Here is an 18,912-nt window from a genome sequence, read left to right as displayed (position 1 = left end):
ACATCCTTATTTTTCGAAACTTTGAAACTGCAGTCTTAGAAGCATTCAGCGCTCTCTCGACGTTTAAAATGCCATCTGCTGAAGCATCTAAGCACTTTCAACGTCATATCTTTGTTTTTCGCTACATTCGTTGTCTCTTGATGTTACCAGAACACGTAAAACAAACCACCACCGAGAAACGTGATGACATTCTATATTATATTGCCGTAATATAATATATCTTATATAGTGTGCCACTTAAAACTCAGTTTTAAAATAGACATCTGCCACATATGAGTACTTGAATAAAGGGTAAAAGGACAAGAAAGTCTACAGAAGTTACCTTACACCAGTGTTCTATTTTACTCATTTTTTTGGAGATTTCTATTTAGCATCTAAATAATAGTATGTTATTTTTCTGTCATACTAACAACAGAAGAACCAATATCCCCATCAGTGCAGTACAAGCTTTTTAAAAACTACATATCCCATCATTCAGTGGAAACGGCTAATCCGAAGGAAAACGTAAACGGGAATAATTCACATCTTCCGAGTGGCATCCGTATTCCAATAAATTGCATATTGCAGTTAAGAAAGTACTTATTAAGCTGTAAAAATATTTTACAGATACAATGCTGCGGACGAAGCGGATTGTATAAGCGAATCTCACAAAGATTGTTACAGGCAGCATTTCTGTCGATCATGCGCAGTGTTCGATATTTATCCCATGCATGATTTTATATATTTGTTTTTGCCACGGTCACCGGCGGCGGCCACTGCACTGACAAGAGCACCGGGGCGGGCGAAAAGGAGCAGGAGAAGCCGAGCGGAGTCAGCGGAAGGTGCGAACCGGTAACGCGGACAGTAAACAGGGTGAACGCGGCTGCAGAAGATGAACAGTAATGATTCGTAGATCCAGTTTCTCCTCATTGCTCGATAATTTAAACGCTGTTGTATAAGAAGCATACTTACTGATAATCTGTATAATAATGTAAATGTATGAAAATATTTTATATATATATATATATATATATATATATATATATATATATATATATATATATATATATATATATATATAGTATCAACATTTTGCAAAAACGTAGGTATTACAGATACACAGCCTACACCGCATATTCCCCAAATTTAATAAAGCGACATGAATTACGAAAGGGCGTTTCTATTTGTTTATTGTTTTTTTTAATGACTGATATTGTAAAATCATGCAGTATTAACCGATTTTGTATCAAATAATTCATTTAACCGTAGCTGGTTGAGTCGGATGCTGGGCAGATTGGAGATGCAGCCTTCTGCGGATTGACGCAAGCACTCCGGGCTTATCATGTAGTGCCCCCAACCACACCCCCATTACTGTCAGCGTGTGCACCCTTCATTGCCAGCAATGGTGGACAACCGCTACGCCACGGCCCTAGTGATCGGCTCTGTCCTCAGCATCCTGGCCACCGTATATCTGTCAGTGGCCGTAGGCACGCAGCACTGGTACCAGTACTGGAGTCCGCCAGCCATGGGGGAGGCCAACGCTTCGGAGCTGCGGGCCATGCAGGAAGAGTTCATGAGCAGCGATTTCGACGAGAAAGCCTACAGCGACACGCTCTTCCGCCTCAATGGCACCCTTGGACTTTGGTGGCGTTGCGTGTTGGTGCCAACCCATTCGCATTGGTACAAGGAGCCCGGTAAGGGCCCAGCAGTCACACGTGAGCTCCCGTACTCACACTGGTGTAACATGCACGAGGCTGGCCACAATGCATTCACACCCACAATTGCACACACTTTGCTGCACTCGTACTTTACACCTTGACATGCAGTAAAATATCAAACTGGTTTAATTTTTTTTCTCTCTAGGGAATCATTAACCCTTGTGGATTCCAGCCTTTATCCATCTTTTGACCCTGACAGCAACTTTCCCCCCATTTTGCAGCTTGATATTGTTCCACTACACATCTTTCCCCCTTTCACAGATCCAAAGATGGTGACAGAGTGTGTAAGTTTCACACTGCCCCAGCAGTTCATGCCCAAGTACAGAGAACCAGGAAACCACAACAGCGGAGAGGACGTGGTCCGCACATGTGAGTAAGGTCACAGCACTGGCTTTCCAGTTTCCTTTCTGGTGAGCACTGGCACTGGATAACGCTACTGCATATTCTTTTCTATACAGATCTGTGGCGATGTCAGTTTTTATTGCCACTGGTATCACTGGGCCTGGTGGTCCTAGGAGGCATGATCGGAATTTGTGCCTGTCTGTGTCGAAGCCTAACGCCGCTCCTGGGCATCGGAGTACTCCACCTGCTGGCCGGTAAAAAGTACTGCATGGATTTTTTTTTTTCTGTAAATGTTTGCGTTCCTGACCTCGAGATAAGTGACGTCTCACACGTCTTCCACTCTCTGCTTCCTGCCCTCGCAGGTATTTGCACTCTGGCCACCGTGTGCTGCTACCTGGCAGGGATGGATCTCCTGCACCGGGTGTCAGTCCTGCCGGATGGAGTAGATGGGAATCTGGGTTGGTCCCTGTACTTGGCGCTCATCTCCTGCCCCCTGCACATGATGGCCGCTGCTTTGCTGGTGTGGGCGGCCCGCAGTCACGGACAGAGCTACTATCGCATGACCGCCTACAGAGTGGCATAGCAGCATGTGGTCGTAACCGCTACAAGGTGACCACTTACAGGACGGCATGGTAAAACATGGTCACAGTCAAACAAACATGACAACTCACGTAGCTGTTTGGGACTGTACATATTTATTTCCACATGGCTGGGAGTATAATGAACCATTCTAACTTCCTGGATCATGATGTCATAATACCACATGATCACTGGTGAAAAGGCACAAAGCCTTGCTTCCACATCACCACCATAACCTGTGTCACAAGACTGCATTTCCAGGTAGAGTGGAGCAGTTTAAACAGCCTCGACTACATTATTTTAGAGAGAGATAAATGTTCCCGCCATTGTGGCCAGAATCAGTTAGAAATCTTCCTGAATGAACGACCAAAATATTTGCACCTGAAAAGCTCACGTAGTGATTTTCTTGCCAGACCTGTAGTTGCTGGAATTAGTTATTTGTCGTTATGAATTGGTTTAGTGGCTGAGCCTTTTGTGTGTTTCAGGTAGGCAGGTGCAGGCAAGTTTTAGCCTAGGCATGCTAAGATCTAATCCAACAAAACCTGTTTTTGTGCTTTTAATTGCACCCAGCTAATCCTTCTTGAAATGTCCTTCTGTTTGTGGTATGACGATTTGTTGTACGGCTCATCTCTCTGCTCTGAGTAACGTTGGCTTTAACTTGTTGTGGTAACTCATTAGCTGTGGTTCACGGTTTTGCTTGTGTGTATTTTATGAAAATATATTACAGCTTCTGCTTCACATTTTTTCATGTATTTTCTTAGGTTAAAAGTTTTGATCGGATTCATCAATTTGTTTTTTGTCTCTGCAGCATTATTTTACTATTTATGAAGTCGCTGCAGAACTGACCGGAATGTAATTAGCTGGATGAGTGTGATGTAACTGTAACTTAACGCACAGTAAATTGTCTCAAGAAATGTTTTTGGAAGCTTATTGTTACGGCGAACTAAGATGTGATGTAGAATGCTGAAAAGAAGATGAGATCTTTAAATATAGTTTTTAATTGAATTTCAGAACAATATTAATATAAAATAAAGCACAGAATGAAAATCAGAACATGACTTCACAGTTGTTTTATGTGGAAGCACAGTATTAAACTGAACTATTTATTAGTAGTGATATGTCCTGAACTTTATTTAGTCCCTCTGTCACCAAAAAAATATGAAGTTGATTGAGGTATGTGTGACAGTGGGCTAAACTGATAAAGAAGTCTTAGGAAAGTCTATGTCTTTGTGTATATCACCAAAATAAAACATTGTTCTTCTTCTGGGTGTGACTGCCACCTGCTGGCAGTGGATTTGCTTGCAGGTGGCGTAGGATCGCTAAGCTGTTTTAATAAGAAACAGACCGGCACACTCCTAGCTTATCTAGGAGATTAGTGTAGAGTAGACAGGAAAAAATTCAGATTAAGAGTGCAATGCAGTTCAGGGTTGCGGCTGTAATTATAACAGGCACAGATGTTCTGAGTGTATAATTAGCCCTTAGCACAATCTCCATCAAATAAAGGAAGAAAAGTTAAATGAAGGCTTATTCAGGTTTGTCCAGAACACTGACATTCCTGAGATTGTTTATGAAAGGCTATGTGATCGTTTTGCCTGTGCAGTGCTCATTTTTATTGCCAGGTCTTAACTCATGTAGTCATTCCGTAGTTTCGGTCCTTCATTCACACGCTTTCCCTTTTCATCACCCGGATAGACGGAATGTTCACGATTTTCTTCCGGGCCAGTAAGACAGCGATTCCTTTCTCGTAGTACGCAGACTCGTTTACAAAGAAAGGATATAGAGGTTCCGCGCCTTTGTAATACTCAGTGTTTCCCGAGAACGTCAGGAACAAGGGATCGCCTTGGTGAAGCAGGCGAAAGTCGTGATCCTGTGGCATGATAGAGAAAAATACTGAGAGTAATTTGTTCACATATCAGTGCATATAAATGTCCACTAAGGGAGGCTGGAGAGGCACAGCATGCACGGCCTGTACCTGGAGTTGGGGGTGGATTGTTGCTGTGATCATTTGGGTCTCTGGGTCCCTGGGGTAATCAATGGTCTTCACCAAGGTGTAGATTTCTATCACTTTGCCATCAAACTGGACACCTGCAGAGGTTAAGCAGCTTGAGCAATGGTGACATTTATGTCTTCAAATCTGAGAGGAAGGTTCTAGGAACTTAACTTGAAAAAAAAATCAGATTAAGAGAGCTATATAGTTTAGTATTGAGGCTGTAATCAATACAGGCCCAGATGCACGAGATATATTATAAGACCTCAAAGGAACATAGAGGAACGGAAATTAAATGAAGGTCCTTCCAGGTCAGTGTAAAGAACATCACTCTAGTGTAGGACTCAATCCTGGCCCTTGAATCCAAATCCAGGCCTTGTCTTCAGTTCTCCCAGATAGTTTAACATCCCACTAGCAGTTTAACGATTACTGATTCTGATTGGTCAGAGGCTTCACGGGTAAAGGGAGGCTGGCAAATCAGCAGTGCTCGGACCTTGAGGACCGTGATTTTAACAGCCCTGCTCTACTGTGATGATGGGAAGCAGTAAATGGTGACCCTCTTACAGCAACGATGATCAGAACTTAAGGTACAAAAAAACCTGGAACAAAATCAAGAAAACCCGATTACAATAAACCCTAAAAAGATTATACACAAAAAACCCAGAAAATTACTATTGTAAATATAATGGCAGATTCCTTGAACTCTACATGATAAGGAAATCCGTACATATTGACCGTTATATTTTCATGGCAACAACCTACACACCCCAAAGGGCAAAAGGTACATCGGTATATATAATTAATATATATCTCCTGTTAGCTGCCATCTAATCAGGTACAGATGTAGAGCATGTCAGTAAATATTGGGGCCAATGCTGTTAGGCACACATAATGCCCAGGCCTTGCTGAATTAATTTGGACACCTCCATCCCTGAGGATGCTGTACTTCATAGAAAGCTCTCCACTGATTGTTACATCTAAGGATGTCCTAACAAAAGAGGACAACTCCATTTGTCTTTTTTTTTTTTCAATTGTATGAATTTTTCAGTAACAAACTTCCATTTTGCAGCTGCTTACGCACTACAAGTATGTGGTGGGGCTTGGATCCCACAAAGCACTGGGGAGGGGGGTCCAGTCACTCACAGGGTACAGACACCACGGGCGATTTACAAACACCAGATACCTCAACTGTTTGTCTTTGGACTCCAAGAGGAATCCAGGGTAACCAACCAGAAGACATCTATGCAACATGAGGAGACCATACAAGCTCCACACACCCAACTGGACTGGGATGCCAACTTGGGAGGGGTGCGGAAATTGTGCTACCCGCTGCCCCAACCATATCGTCCTAGTAAGCAACATGATAGAGGCCCCAATACATAGAAAAAAATGGCTGGAGACATATACCTTTAAAGTCAATGAATGCATCTCTATACCTGAGTTAAAGCGCTTGATCCAGTCCAGTACAAGTCGGACCCCCTCCGTCATGGTGCCCCAGATGTCTGCCCTGATGACCCCATGGGGTTGTGGACCAACCTCCATAGCTGGAGGAAAGGAAATCTCATTAGCTCATTCCTCTTGGTTTCTATTCCGCACCATATGTCCCACCATCCAGTCACATGGGTTCTATAGAGATGGATCAAAGTATTATTCACATTTCCCCCAAAATATCTGCAATTCATATATATATATATATGAAGATACTGATGATCAGTAGAGTCCATGTAAGCAGAGCCAGGCTTCTCATCCTGAATGGTGATTTCATGTAAAGTGCACGTCATCAATGGACACCGAATCTCACCAAAGCCATGCTTGCCCACTGACTCCAGAGAATAAGCTTCAGAGAGAGGAACATCATAGTGGATATACCTCACAGGAACGGACGGCATTTCCTTCTGAGAAAACACAAAATGGCTCAGTCCAGCCACAATACCCTGTAGTACATTTCACACAGGTATTTCAGCAAGAATTTGTGACATACTGTTTGCCACTGTGACCTTCACAGGCCAGATAAGCAAACAGTGGTAAATAAAGCAAATAGTGGTAAATAAAACAAATAGTGGTAAATGAAAATTCGATTTTTTTTTACGATACAGCCAAACGGAAAAAGTCCATGTACATTATTGTTTACCCCCCCCCCCCCCCCACACACACACACACACACACATACCTGCAGGTGTCTACAGATGTGCAGAGAGATCCAGTCGCATTCGGAGTACGAGATGAGGCACAGGCCCATGTTGGCAGTGGTGTTGTGGAGGTCACACACCAGGTCCACAGCCTTAGCGCTGCCCTTTGGGCCCAGGAAAGCATTCAGCTCCTGCGCTCGCAGAATCTCGTATGGGTATGGGGTCCCGTCTGACACTGGAACACTGCAAGTCAGCGAAAAATGTTAAATATTAGAGCCATCTAGCATTGTCATCTTCATCATCACCTCCATTGTACACCTCTGACCTGAGGGTGGCAGTAGCGAAGCAGCGGTTGAGGTCTGTCTCTACGTATCTCTGACACCGCTGGACAGCTCGCGGATTGGATATCACGGCGAGGATGTCGGGAGCCTCTGCTCCTTCCTCCTTCCTCATCCTCTTCTGCAGTTCTTTCACCAGGAACACGCCCGACATCTCGTTGCCGTGGGTGCCGCCGCAGATCGCCACGCGGGACACAGCCGGCAGACTGACCACCTCCATCTGTAGCTCCGGGAGGGTTATGAAGCACAGGGCTGCGATGTAAACGGATGCATCGACAGATATTTTTCCGTATCGCTACGTAGCCTCTGGCCTCCACATTCAAAAGCTGTGTCTTTTGAATAGTCACACATACATGACAAAAACATAGCTAATTTTGTAAAGATAGATACCACCTGCCTAATGTTGTGTAGGTCCCTCTCGTGCCACCAAAATAACTCTGACCCACTGAGGCACGGACTCCACACATCCTGTGAAGTTGTCCTGTGGTATCTGGTACCAAGACGTTAGCAGCAGAACCGTTAGATTTTTTTTGTCCAGCACACTCCACAGATGCTTGATCAGATTGAGATCTGGGGAATTTGGAGGCCAAGTCAACACCTTGAGCTCTTTTTTTTTCCACGTTCCTCAAACCATTCCTGAACAATGTTTGCAGTGTGGCAGGGAGCATTATCCTGCTGACAGAGACCACTGCCGTTGGGGAATGCCAATGCCACGATGAGATGTACTCTGTACTGTTTAGGTCGGTGGTACATGTTAAAGTAGCTTCCATATTAGGTTTCCCAGCAGAACATTGCCCAGAGCATCACACTGCCTCCAACTCGCCTTCATCCCATAGTGCATCCTGGTGCCATCTCTTCCCCAGGTAAATGACGCCCGAGCACCCAGCCATCCCATTGCTCTGTGGTCCAGTTCTGACGCCTATCTGCCCAATATAACTGCTTTTGGTGATGGACTGCACGTATTACAGCACCTTCCTATCATAGCCAGTATGAACTTTTCTAGCAATTTGTGCTACAGTAGCTCTTCTGTGAGATGGGATGAGACAGACTAGCCCACGCGCATCAATGAGCCTTAGCCGGGCATGACCCCATCGCCCTTCCTTGGGCCACTTTTGGTAGATACCAACCAATGCTTACTGGGAACATCCCACAAGACCTGCCGTTTTGTAGGTACTCCGAGCCAGTATCCTATCCATCCCAATTTGGCCCTGATCAAAGTCACTCTTTTGGTTGCCCATTTTTCCTGCTTTCAACACATCAGCTTCAAGAAATGACTATTTACTTCTCTAATATATTATGTCACCCTTCACATATGCCATTGTTAATGTTTTTACGTCACCTGCCAGTGCTTTTAATGTTATGGATGATTGCTGTATGAATGACAATACATAATACAAACCACAAGAGACAGGTCAATATGAAAGTATAAAAAACATGTACAGTAATATACACAAACTACAATTACAGTTATAGATATTGTACTTGTAAGGCCACAGGCCTTGTAGGCCCCGCTGGTCTGAACTCTGACAAGCCTGCAATATTCCACCCAGTGTCCTAAGGCAAAGGTCCACCGGCTCCGACAAGACTGGACCCAAATCACCCGATCACCACATCAAAAGGGACACCTCACCCCCACTGGGCGGCCAGAACCCTGCAGCCAAATTCCAGCGACAAGGCCTGACTTCCTCAAGACACAGATGCATCCTACAATCGCTAACTCACACTAACACAGGAGGTATTACCCCAGACTAACATTAGGGACACACACACCCATGTTTGGTCTCCTTTGAATGGTCACAGTACGACAGGCATAATACTCTCCACCTTAACACAGTATGTTCTCACATAAGAGAAATATAGAAAGTATGGCTAAATCCACCAAAGTGGAGGATCTAATCACCTGGCGGAACAAAGGAATTCCCACGTTCCTCCTAAAGCAATTCGATTGGCTGAGGGTCTGCGAATTGATAAGATCAGCAGTTCTCCAGGACACACACACAAGATCAAAACAGGCCCTAAAATAATCAATCACACATTTGGTCAGTAAGTTTAGTCTTCAAAGACATTCTGTCACTTTGGTTTGGAATACTTAAGGAAGAGCTTTAGAGTAGCAAAGGGAGACAGGGCTCCCACATAGTGCTGCGTGAACCTACATCTGTAAGCAGATATTTTCCGCAGTTAATCTTGATGGTATAGGTTAAGAATTTGTGGCCACATGTTAGAATTAGAGTAATGTTATATTCGGTTAAATTGATGTGTCTTGTCCCCACGACCCAGTAGGATAAGCGGTTTGGAAAATGGATGGATGGATGGATGATGTGTCTTGTACTAATTGGGAATAAACTGTGTTTTGATTACTTCTCGACTGTCTGACTTTGCTAACTTCAGTATGTTTCCGGTAGATTGGGTTTATTTCCCCGGTCAAAGTGCCATCTAACCCTCTCTTGCAGCCTCTGACTCGACCCTGTTTCTCCAGGACCCGATGTGACTGCCCAAGCTGATTTACGGTGAATACCGGCTAAACCTCTGAGGCAGGCACAAGGTCAGATACGGTAAGTGTCGGCTAAGTTATATGAGTCGCCAGGCCACATTGTGTTAAGTTGTAGTGATTTCCCAGCCTCTGAACTGAGTCCTACATAGCAGATCGTCCTATCGGGCAAAGGCGAATCAGGAGTACTCCACCATCCAGGATTAATGGCAGTTCAGCAATAGAAGGAACAGCCCAGAAGTGATCTGAATAACAGGGATATCATGACTAAAACATCATAAAAGGTCTTTAATTAAATTCGAGTCAGGTATTATTTGGTTTTGCCTAAAAGGGTAAGTAAGTTTACAGGAGCTTTTGGAAGGACCTACACGCATTCCAAGCCTTTGGCTGGCCAATTGGATTCCGCCACTGGGCCAGTGGACGGTTCCCTACATACTATATAACTGATTTGCAAGCTGAGGTCACATACATTATTATTATATGCAAGCTGTTCTTTAGAATAGTGTTTATTTTGTGAAAACGTAGAGTTACTTGCTCTTGATCCCTGCTACAGTACGTGACAAACACATATTTTAACAAAATGCCCCCTTAAGTAATGTATTATTTATTAAATACTTAAATCACTACTTATTACTATTGATTTTAATGTTATAAATTATTACTGTCATTAATTTCATAACCGTGCACTGGATAAGCATTATGTACACACACACTACCATATATACATACACACACATGCATAAACTCACACACACCATTCCATGTATAATTCCTCCTGTGTCACACACACACACACACACACACACACACACACACACACACACACACACTCTCCCACATATACAGTGACACAGTTAATCCCACAGCTGTTCATGTTTTCTCTAGAGTTCCCCTAACATTGGGCCAAGATCGCACTGCCAGCAGGGCCTGATTCAGAGCCGAGATAACAACAGAAAACGCTGCAGTTTGATGGCATGAGAGGCTGGCTGAGAAACCCCTACCTTGTAAGTCAGGTGACTGGATCTCCTTTCCTCTTCCTGATCTGCTACGATGACCACAGATAACTCCTGCCGACGAACTGATGCACTTTTAGACCGGAGTGGAAATGACCACGCCTGAAAATCTTTCAGGAAGTATAATAAACGTTCACAGAGCTTCCTGACTGTACATGCAAGAACGCGAGAGAAAAATAATGCTGCTGACACGGCTACAAAATCATCGCCTAGACTTTGTCTTCTTTAATCATCGCTTGCTGTCCTCGGTCGAAGCTGCTCACTATGCTAACCCTAACCCTATTCTAAGCCTAACCCTATGCTAAGCCTAACCCTATGCTAACCCTAACCCTCTCAGGTTTACATGCAATAAGGTGATCTTTCTCTGTCTCTCGCTATTTCATTTGCTGCCTGCTTTCCTGTCCCTGCAGAGTCATGCGGGATGTGTGTTGCAATGTATACTCTACCCCCCCCCCCCTCCCCCTCAGACTGTCATCCGATGCAGCTAATGTCCCCAGCCCCCATCCCTCTCTCTATCTCTTTTTCTCTCTCTCTATTCTATTCTACACTTGTGGTCTCTCAGGAACTCTTTACTGTATGGAACAATGCCATCCAGTCAAACCACTCGGAAAGCACTGTACCTAATGGCCACAAGAGAGAGCTCAATCCAGAAAGGATTGGTCACATCACAGGGACTTAAGTGTGCAATAGAGAAACTCAACATAATGCTAGTTTAGTATCACAGATGAAAGTTTTTTACTGTCTGATGCCTGATGTTTCCTGGATAGGCTCTGGACCAATAAATGACTGACTCAATAAAATACCACCAAGCATTTTGCTACTAACACGTTTTACTGCTAAGCAGGCTGTGGACTGACAAAGGCTCCATGATATAACTAATAATCCAAAAAAAGACGAAGATGAAATACTCACACACAGTGCTGTAAATATGATGAGCATATTGAAAGAGCTGATAATGACTAATGTTGGTTTAGTCTGAATGACTGGATCTTATTTTGTGATTTTTAGGAAATTCACCTAATATTACTCACTGGCAGATTTAGGTAGGGGTAGCCGTCCAGGACAATCTGTAATGCTCTCTCTCTCTCTGCACACACATACACGCACACACACACACATATATATGCGATATATATATATATGTGGGTATATATATGTATATAAACACAAATATAAACAATATAATCAATAAATATTATTATATAATTATATATTAAATTATATAATTTAATTACACATTAAATTACTTATAGTGTCACATCACGTGACCTGGCCACCTGACCTACAAAGGTCACGTAGAAAACGTTTTACCAGAAAATGAAGGAAAAGCGAATGGTGCACAGTCTAAGTTCAGCTTTCCAAATTGTTGTATTTCCGAATGAGAGTTTTCTGAACCAGCTTTTTACTTCATAATGCCACTCTTCATAATAAAGGTGCGCCCTGTCAATTACTGTGAGGAGGGCGGGACCGCACTTGAGATTTGCTAGTCCTTGGTGATCCATTATTTAGCCAAGAACATACAGGAAATGTCACGGTAATCTATGGGGGGCGTATTAGTAGTTAGATGCGCAAATTAGCTGAGCAAACACAAGGATGTAGTTTATGATAAGAGGACTTAATGGAGACTGAGATTGTAAATGAAGTGTTTGGCAGAATAAGTGCACTTTAAGACACAGAAATCGATGAATAACTATGCTGCGGGATTTTTAGACCACATGCTTCGTGTGGATGCAGCAGTCATCAAGTCGGTCACATCGCCAACTCTGCACCATCCAACTAAACGATCTCTATGCCGTCCTGATGGTTGCGTTGAAACATTCAGGAAACTCTTGATCCAATTACAAGTTCCGTCCCGCCCCCCCTCATAATGATTTACTGAGCATTACGAAAAGAGGGAATTTTAAATAAAATCCTGGCTAGGAAATACAAGTGTGAAGAAGTTTTTTATTAAGTATAATTCGAATTATTTAGGTGATCGCATTTTTATTCTGTGAAATAATATTTTTAAATGACTGTCTAATGAAAATCACCACATTATTACGAAATACAATCTACATCATACGCAAAAGACACTATGAAAAAGAGTACATTTTATCCTTATATTGAATTATTTATAAAATAAAAGGACACAATTATTTTTATTAATTAATTCGTTATAGGTACACGTATACATACATATATACATATGATTTTATTTTGAGTATTATGGCGTTCCATATAGGCACTGACACCCCCACAAAAAAAAATCGTGATGTGAAATTTGCGCTGTAGGCTAGTATAACTTTTTTACCTTTGGTTATATAATACGATTTTTTCTATTTACATTAGTTACTTCTTTTTCATATTTATTAATCTTATTTGTGTTTGTATGTATATATCGCCCAGGGCGTCATACTAGCTAGAACCCCAACTGACTCCCCAATGATGAACATTAATTCTCGATGACTGCATTTCTGCCCTCTGCTGTTAGTTTTGCGATATTGCATCTTGATTTTTCAGAAGACATCTAGTTTCTCTACAGATGGCGCCAAATTAAACTAGACTCTCGCACATACACACAACATGAACAAAGTTTTTTTTTTTAGTTCCCCCCCCATTATTCTGACGCACACCGCGTTATACCCCTGCGTAAAGGACTGAATGGCCATATAATGAGAATCTGGAATCTCTCCGGAAGATTAATTTTTTATATATTTTTTTTCACTTGATCTATGTCTTTTGACTTAACTAGCTTTAAGTTTTGAATATTTGAATTACCGCTGTTAGGACTACATGGATTTTATTTCTTAACAAAATATAATTTTAAATAATAAACTGTCCGAGAGTTCATAGTTATAGTTCTCTGTTTTCTTTCAGTGTGTTACATGGGTCTCGTTTAAGCAAACGATTCTCGTTTGGCTCTCATCGGAGGCGGTCGCACTTCTTACCCTCTCCCTCCCCTTATCTTCCCTGCTTCGCTCCTCTCGTCTCGTCTAGTCTACTGTCTTATACTGTGTCTGTGAAGAGACTCTCTCAGCCCTGCTCTCCAAACTACGAAAAATTATGGATTTGATCAGCTGGTCTCTCAACGCAATTGACACCATCTTCTCGACGAGAAGCCTAGGGTCGGGGGAACCTGACTGTCCTGCAGGAACGTACGCAGCGGGCTACACGATGGACGGATGGGAGCGGTGGAGGGTCGTGTGCCTGGCAGCTCTTTCCGTGGAGGACATTGAAGACATTTACTTATTCGGAACCATGATTACAGGTATTATGCTGATTGGATTAGGCATTGCCCTGGTTTATCAAAGATTGAAGAAGACGGTGACAGCCTCTCAAAGCCCCACTAGGCTGGCCGGAATGATTGATGGAGTGGGCAGAGCTGTTAGCACTCAGACTGTGCAGATGGATCGCAAACTGGATAACATCGTGGAGAAGCTAACAGCTTTGCAAAAATTATTGGATGGCGGAGATCAGCGTGGACATTAGAGGAGCTGGAAATTTCAGCTCCCCGCATGGAAACCCAAACAACCTTATTCTATCAAGTATTTGGCTCCCCCATATCAGCACTGGCCTTGGCCAAGGCTGCTGCTGGAACTAACAACTCCCCCAGAAGAACAAGGCAGTGAGACTCTCTTGCATTCCTCTCCCCCAATCCCAAGGACTTACCCTCACCCCATCCCACGCCTCCGCCGCTTCATACCCCCAGCGTGAACAGGCGGGTCTGACCAGCGCCGTTTCTATGGCAGCAGGACCGGATGGCTGTCTGTCTCTGCTGGGTCACCTCCACACCCCCTTCCGCTACCCGTTGCAAGTCGTGTCATTTTTATGTAAGGTGTAGTGCCCATGTGCTTATGTTGCTGAGGTGTTTTTTTCGGTTCCCACAATGTACTCCCTACTGGAGTGCATTCTGGGGGGTGTTTTTTTATTCTCCTCCTCTCCCACCATGTTATCTTGTTTCTATTCTTCTCACTTCCCCTGTCTCCCGGCCGGTCTTCCCCCTACTGTGATGTCTGTGTATATGTAAGGTCGGTTGATGGCCTGCTCTTCACCGGTACTTGTGACTGGTGCCATGGTATATTGCATCAGCAATAAAGGGTTCCGATGATAAAAAAAAAAAAAAAAAAAATACTAGAATTATTTAAATAATTCTGATTTGGATTTCAAAGCAGCCAAAATGCGACTCCGGTGGGACTCGAACCCACAACCTTTGAATCACTCCTCAAGTGCTTGACTAGAAGTCCAATGCGCTATCCATTGCGCCACGGAGCCACCTGTTGCTCAATGCTTGAAAAATTTTATATGGGCATATCGCAGTGTTTCGTGCCAACACAAAATACTATTCGTGTATTTTTTTCCTGCTTTTTTTCTAGATTATACTAATATTTCAAAGTAATACTTCTTGGGTGCCCACAGCTTTCCAACCTATTACTCCTTGTGTCCTGAGCACTGGCCATCTAAAAAAATCGTGTTAATGTGCAACAAATACGGTTCAACCGTCACACGCATCAAGGCACTAATCACACGGAAGGAAAGAAGAACCCTCTATTGTTTCGCGCTGTCAACCACAATTGATTATTTATACTTCCAGACGGTGTAGACGCAGTCTTAAGGCGATTCCATTTGCCAAGAAAAAAAATACGAAGAAATTTGGCATTAACCAGATTTTAACCACGCCGGAGACACATACGTTTTCTCTAGGGCTGCAGCCAGCATTCCTTTTTCTCAAATCAATACCTTAATAGTGAATGCTAGTGCTGAACAGACGTTTCAGCGGTCTCAGCTCCCCATTGGCCGGTGCCGATGAAATGTTTCAAAACAGTCTCGACCGATTGGCCGATCCGTGAGACCGGCCTCGAGCGATTGGCAGACCGGCGCGGCTATGGCCCGCCCACCCGCGCTTATATGAATGAAGTCAGCAGCACGAACGTTCTCATCGGATCTGTCAAGCTTTTTTGCTTCACATCCCGCATCCTACACAGCGCTCACAGGCAAGCCCGAGAAACTGCCAAATTTCAGCCAAAATCTCGCGCCGTTATTATTCCTTTTTTCAGGTGTTTAGCAGATTTCCTTCGTACATGGCAGACCGTTAGTTTGATGTCGATCGAATATGTCATATTGCATAAGAATGCTGGATTGTTTTAAAATGTGGAATCTGCGAAAAAAAGGGCTGTCAAAAGACGAACAACTGTATATTCACCTCACTGTCGATTATTATTATTTTTTTGCATAAAAAGTTATGTAGTCAGCATCATTAGCCATAAGGCATGTCATTGACTGCTCAGAATGTAATAAAAAATATTTCGTACAGAAAAGTTATGTAGTCAGTGTCATTAATAATACTTCTGGCCAGTAGTTGCTCAGAATGCAGTTTTTAATGTAAATGCAGCCCTGTGTACTTAAAAATGGATGGGATGTACATACATGTGGATCCAAAATTCTTCAGGAAGCATTATATCAATATATCGAATTTTTTTTCATTATGACTTGCATTAGGTCAACAAATTTTTGCATTTATTGATCTGTTCAATACTTTTTGTTTTCTCAGTACTTTAGGTTTTCTGCTTTGAGTCCAGTGGGGAGCTCACTCTGCGCTCCTCCCCCGGGGCACTGGCCGCCCACAGAGCCCTCGTGGGTCAAACTCGGACGGGTACCCCGAGCCAGGCCAAGGATCCAGCGGCGGTCTTGATGGAGTACCTGCTCCCCCAGCAGTGCTTGGACCTGACTCCCCACATGGGGCCCCTCATGTCCTGGAGAGCTTGGAGGGTGAGGGCTTTGAAGAGGCAGGGCCAGAAGAGGAGCATGACTTCACCGACAGCCTCCTCACTCTGCACTCCTCAGTGTGCGCAGGGAAGGAAAGCCTGAAGCGGTGAGTGAATCGTTTGTGTAGACAATGATATTACCGATTTCCAGGCACGCATACTCTGCCGCTGGGTTACACTTGGCCTAACTTCTACATCTTTCTGAGCAGCTGCCTGCTGGGCCAAGGCACCAGGCCTGCACAGTGGCTCACGTGAGCAGACTTTTGGAGGCCATCTGCTTGGAGCTCGGCTTTCTTCACCCAGCTGGCCAGAAGATCGCTGGGGTGAGGCTGAAGCGCTGGTCTGTCGTCCTGCAGGACTACAGCAGGATACGTTTGTGTTAGAGTGTATCTGTGTATTTTATCATATTATTATCCTCCTATATGTGTACGTGCAACCCTTAACAACTAACCCATGGCCCAGAAAGGGTTGCAGACAAGATGTCCTCACAGGGGCCTACCAGATTGTGACGCAGGAATAAGAGACCTTGAGAAAGGAAACAGATTCTGTCAACATAGCAGGGGGCCCACCTTGAGATATGTAATGCTTTGTATTAACCCTGTTTCACGGAGGCCTCACACAGCATTGACTAGTTAAAGACAAGACCCATGTAACCCCTCCCCTACCCTATAAATAAAGAAGCCAAGGGACTGTCCGGTGTGACACTCAACAGAGGCGCAGATACTGTCTGTTGCACCTGAAGTGGGCACCCTTGCGCAAGTAAAACAGAAAGACGTGTGCTGTCTCGATTATTCCTGGGTCCTGGAAGTGGAAGTGTGTGAGTGGTAAGCTGCGGCGCTTCCTCACACAGGAGATTGTAGGAGTGAAAGCTACGGCGCTTTCTCCAACATAACTAGATTGTAGGAGTGAAAGCTACGGCGCTTTCTCCTAACAGTTTGTTATCTTTAGTTTGTGGCTTAATAACTATGAGTTTGTAATTATTACAGAAGCATTCTTTTGCAATGGGATACGTCTATTTGGCTGCAGTGTGTTGGTGAGATATCACATTCCCAAAGGAACATTCATTTAAAAATGCAGACGCATTCTGTGTACAACAACAGATATAAAAAAACACGATGCTAAGTCCAAATGCCTACATTTACTGTCTTACGCATTAAGGAATAAAATACTGGTGAGTTACTTTTGGTTTAATTTATGTTTGTGTTTAAAATGAAGAAGAAAATTCACACATTTCACAGCAAAACAAGTGTTAAAGAAATTAATTGTTTTTGCTGCCAAAAATTATATTGTAATACACTTTTAAAGGAAGCTGTCTTTCAGCATTTAAATAACTACTGTGTCTGCTGGGACAGTAGGGCCCTGTGATCTTAATATTAAAGTATTTGTTTTTAATCACTCATGTAGCGTTGATGCTGCAAGGGAAGTTGCATCACTGGGGAGACTCGTGAATGATGATAAAAAACCAAATTCAACAATCATGAAGATGGAGGTGGATGACACCTCTCATCTTTGCCTTTATGCCATTATGGACTTGGCCAAGATGTGACATATGACTGCACTGGCATTCTTGCCACTTAAGGGCACAATCAAAGCTATGGTTTAGCTTTCAAAATGAAGTTTAGGAAATATGCATGATTGTGAACTATGATATGTTTAATTTCATAAAATATGCAGCCATAAAACAGTCATAAAATATGAATATAGTGTTAAATTCCAACAGTCATCAGCAATCATGAAATTCACGTAACGTTCATACATTTAAGAATAACTGCAGTTTGGTCTTTATTGATGAATGATTTGATGAAAATCATTAATTACAAAAATTGGACGATGTGTGACCATTACACAGTTGAGTGATTTTAAGATTTGAATTACAAAATATGCCTTATCTTTTAAAGCTGATGTCAACCTGTCAGTTTCCAGTGAACATGCAGGAATTTCCAAGATTTTATTTTATTTATAAAATTTTATTTTATTTTTTTCCCCCCTAATATATTAAGTACACTTTAATCGCTGTTACACTTGGGCATGGGCGGTCTTATTTCGAAAAGCTTTGAGGTGAGATTTTCAATTCAAGCCTGTACATACATCCATACACATTTATATGTTTGCAAGATAGGGTTCTATAGGGTTTGCAAGCGACCCCAACGGTTCGATGTCACTAATTTTATAGATTTATAATGGTGTGAGTGTCACGCCTGATGCGTGAGTTGGCAACCCTGAAAAAGTACGTTGATTTGTATAAAAATAATTTAAAAAACATTACTTGACAAAGTTGTTAAAAAACACAAGCTTCGACGTAAATTAAATCACCAGTAGACCATATTTATTTATCCAATGTTTTAGAAAAAGTTTTAAGTTAGAAAACTTTTCAGCTATATGATCCCAGGACATTGCGATGGGCTGGCCTCCCATCCTGGGATGTTCTCTGCCTCGTGCCCATTGCTTCCCGGATAGGCCCCGGACCCCCCGCGACCCACTAGGATAAGCGGTTTGGAAAATGGATGGATGGATGGATCCCAGGACAGAGTAGTACGTCACTGTTGAAGGAACGTTACAGCTTTTTGGTTTAGGGTCTTAGATTCGCTGCTGTTAACA

The 18,912-nt window shown here is 43.1% G+C and overlaps 2 protein-coding genes, 1 long non-coding RNA gene and 1 other non-coding gene across 9 annotated transcripts; 2 read left to right on the top strand and 2 right to left on the bottom strand.

The window, feature by feature from the left end:
- The first annotated feature begins 426 nt into the window (after positions 1–426).
- Positions 427–3,671, top strand: LOC125704426 (claudin domain-containing protein 1-like). 4 transcript variants are annotated; one of them, XM_048969970.1, is made up of 5 exons: positions 427–821; positions 1,249–1,694; positions 1,959–2,066; positions 2,156–2,300; positions 2,402–3,671. In XM_048969970.1, the coding sequence occupies exons 2-5, from the start codon at positions 1,382–1,384 to the stop codon at positions 2,673–2,675; spliced, it is 840 nt and encodes a 279-aa protein (XP_048825927.1). In that variant the 5' UTR covers positions 427–821; positions 1,249–1,381; the 3' UTR covers positions 2,676–3,671. The 4 variants fall into 4 exon arrangements, with proteins under 4 accessions (XP_048825927.1, XP_048825929.1, XP_048825928.1 ...); XM_048969972.1 differs by having other exon boundaries at positions 470–821; positions 2,156–2,293; XM_048969971.1 differs by having other exon boundaries at positions 471–821; positions 1,249–1,673.
- Positions 3,089–11,013, bottom strand: LOC125704425 (N-acyl-aromatic-L-amino acid amidohydrolase (carboxylate-forming) B-like). Of its 2 annotated transcripts, none has more exons than XM_048969969.1 (7): positions 10,562–11,013; positions 7,060–7,324; positions 6,776–6,977; positions 6,407–6,500; positions 6,042–6,149; positions 4,591–4,703; positions 3,089–4,485 (listed from the first exon to the last, which is right to left on the bottom strand). In XM_048969969.1, the coding sequence occupies exons 2-7, from the start codon at positions 7,290–7,292 to the stop codon at positions 4,279–4,281; spliced, it is 957 nt and encodes a 318-aa protein (XP_048825926.1). In that variant the 5' UTR covers positions 7,293–7,324; positions 10,562–11,013; the 3' UTR covers positions 3,089–4,278. The 2 variants fall into 2 exon arrangements, with proteins under 2 accessions (XP_048825926.1, XP_048825925.1); XM_048969968.1 differs by having other exon boundaries at positions 7,060–7,292; positions 10,562–11,011.
- LOC125704430 (uncharacterized) lies at positions 8,627–18,107 on the top strand. Of its 2 annotated transcripts, XR_007381129.1 has the most exons (6): positions 8,627–8,807; positions 9,549–9,624; positions 10,446–10,564; positions 16,101–16,421; positions 16,524–16,637; positions 17,301–18,107. It is a non-coding gene; the product is annotated as an uncharacterized LOC125704430 (long non-coding RNA). The 2 variants fall into 2 exon arrangements; XR_007381128.1 differs by lacking the exon at positions 17,301–18,107 and having other exon boundaries at positions 16,524–16,686.
- On the bottom strand, positions 14,733–14,824 carry trnar-ucu (transfer RNA arginine (anticodon UCU)). Its single transcript is given in 2 exon segments — positions 14,733–14,768; positions 14,788–14,824. It is a non-coding gene; the product is annotated as a tRNA-Arg (tRNA).
- Positions 18,108–18,912: the final 805 nt, after the last annotated feature.

Source organism: Brienomyrus brachyistius, chromosome 12 (assembly GCF_023856365.1).
Source record: "Brienomyrus brachyistius isolate T26 chromosome 12, BBRACH_0.4, whole genome shotgun sequence".
NCBI lineage: Eukaryota > Metazoa > Chordata > Actinopteri > Osteoglossiformes > Mormyridae > Brienomyrus > Brienomyrus brachyistius.
Note: the sequence above shows the minus strand (reverse complement) of the source record. Positions and strands in the feature narration are given on the sequence as shown.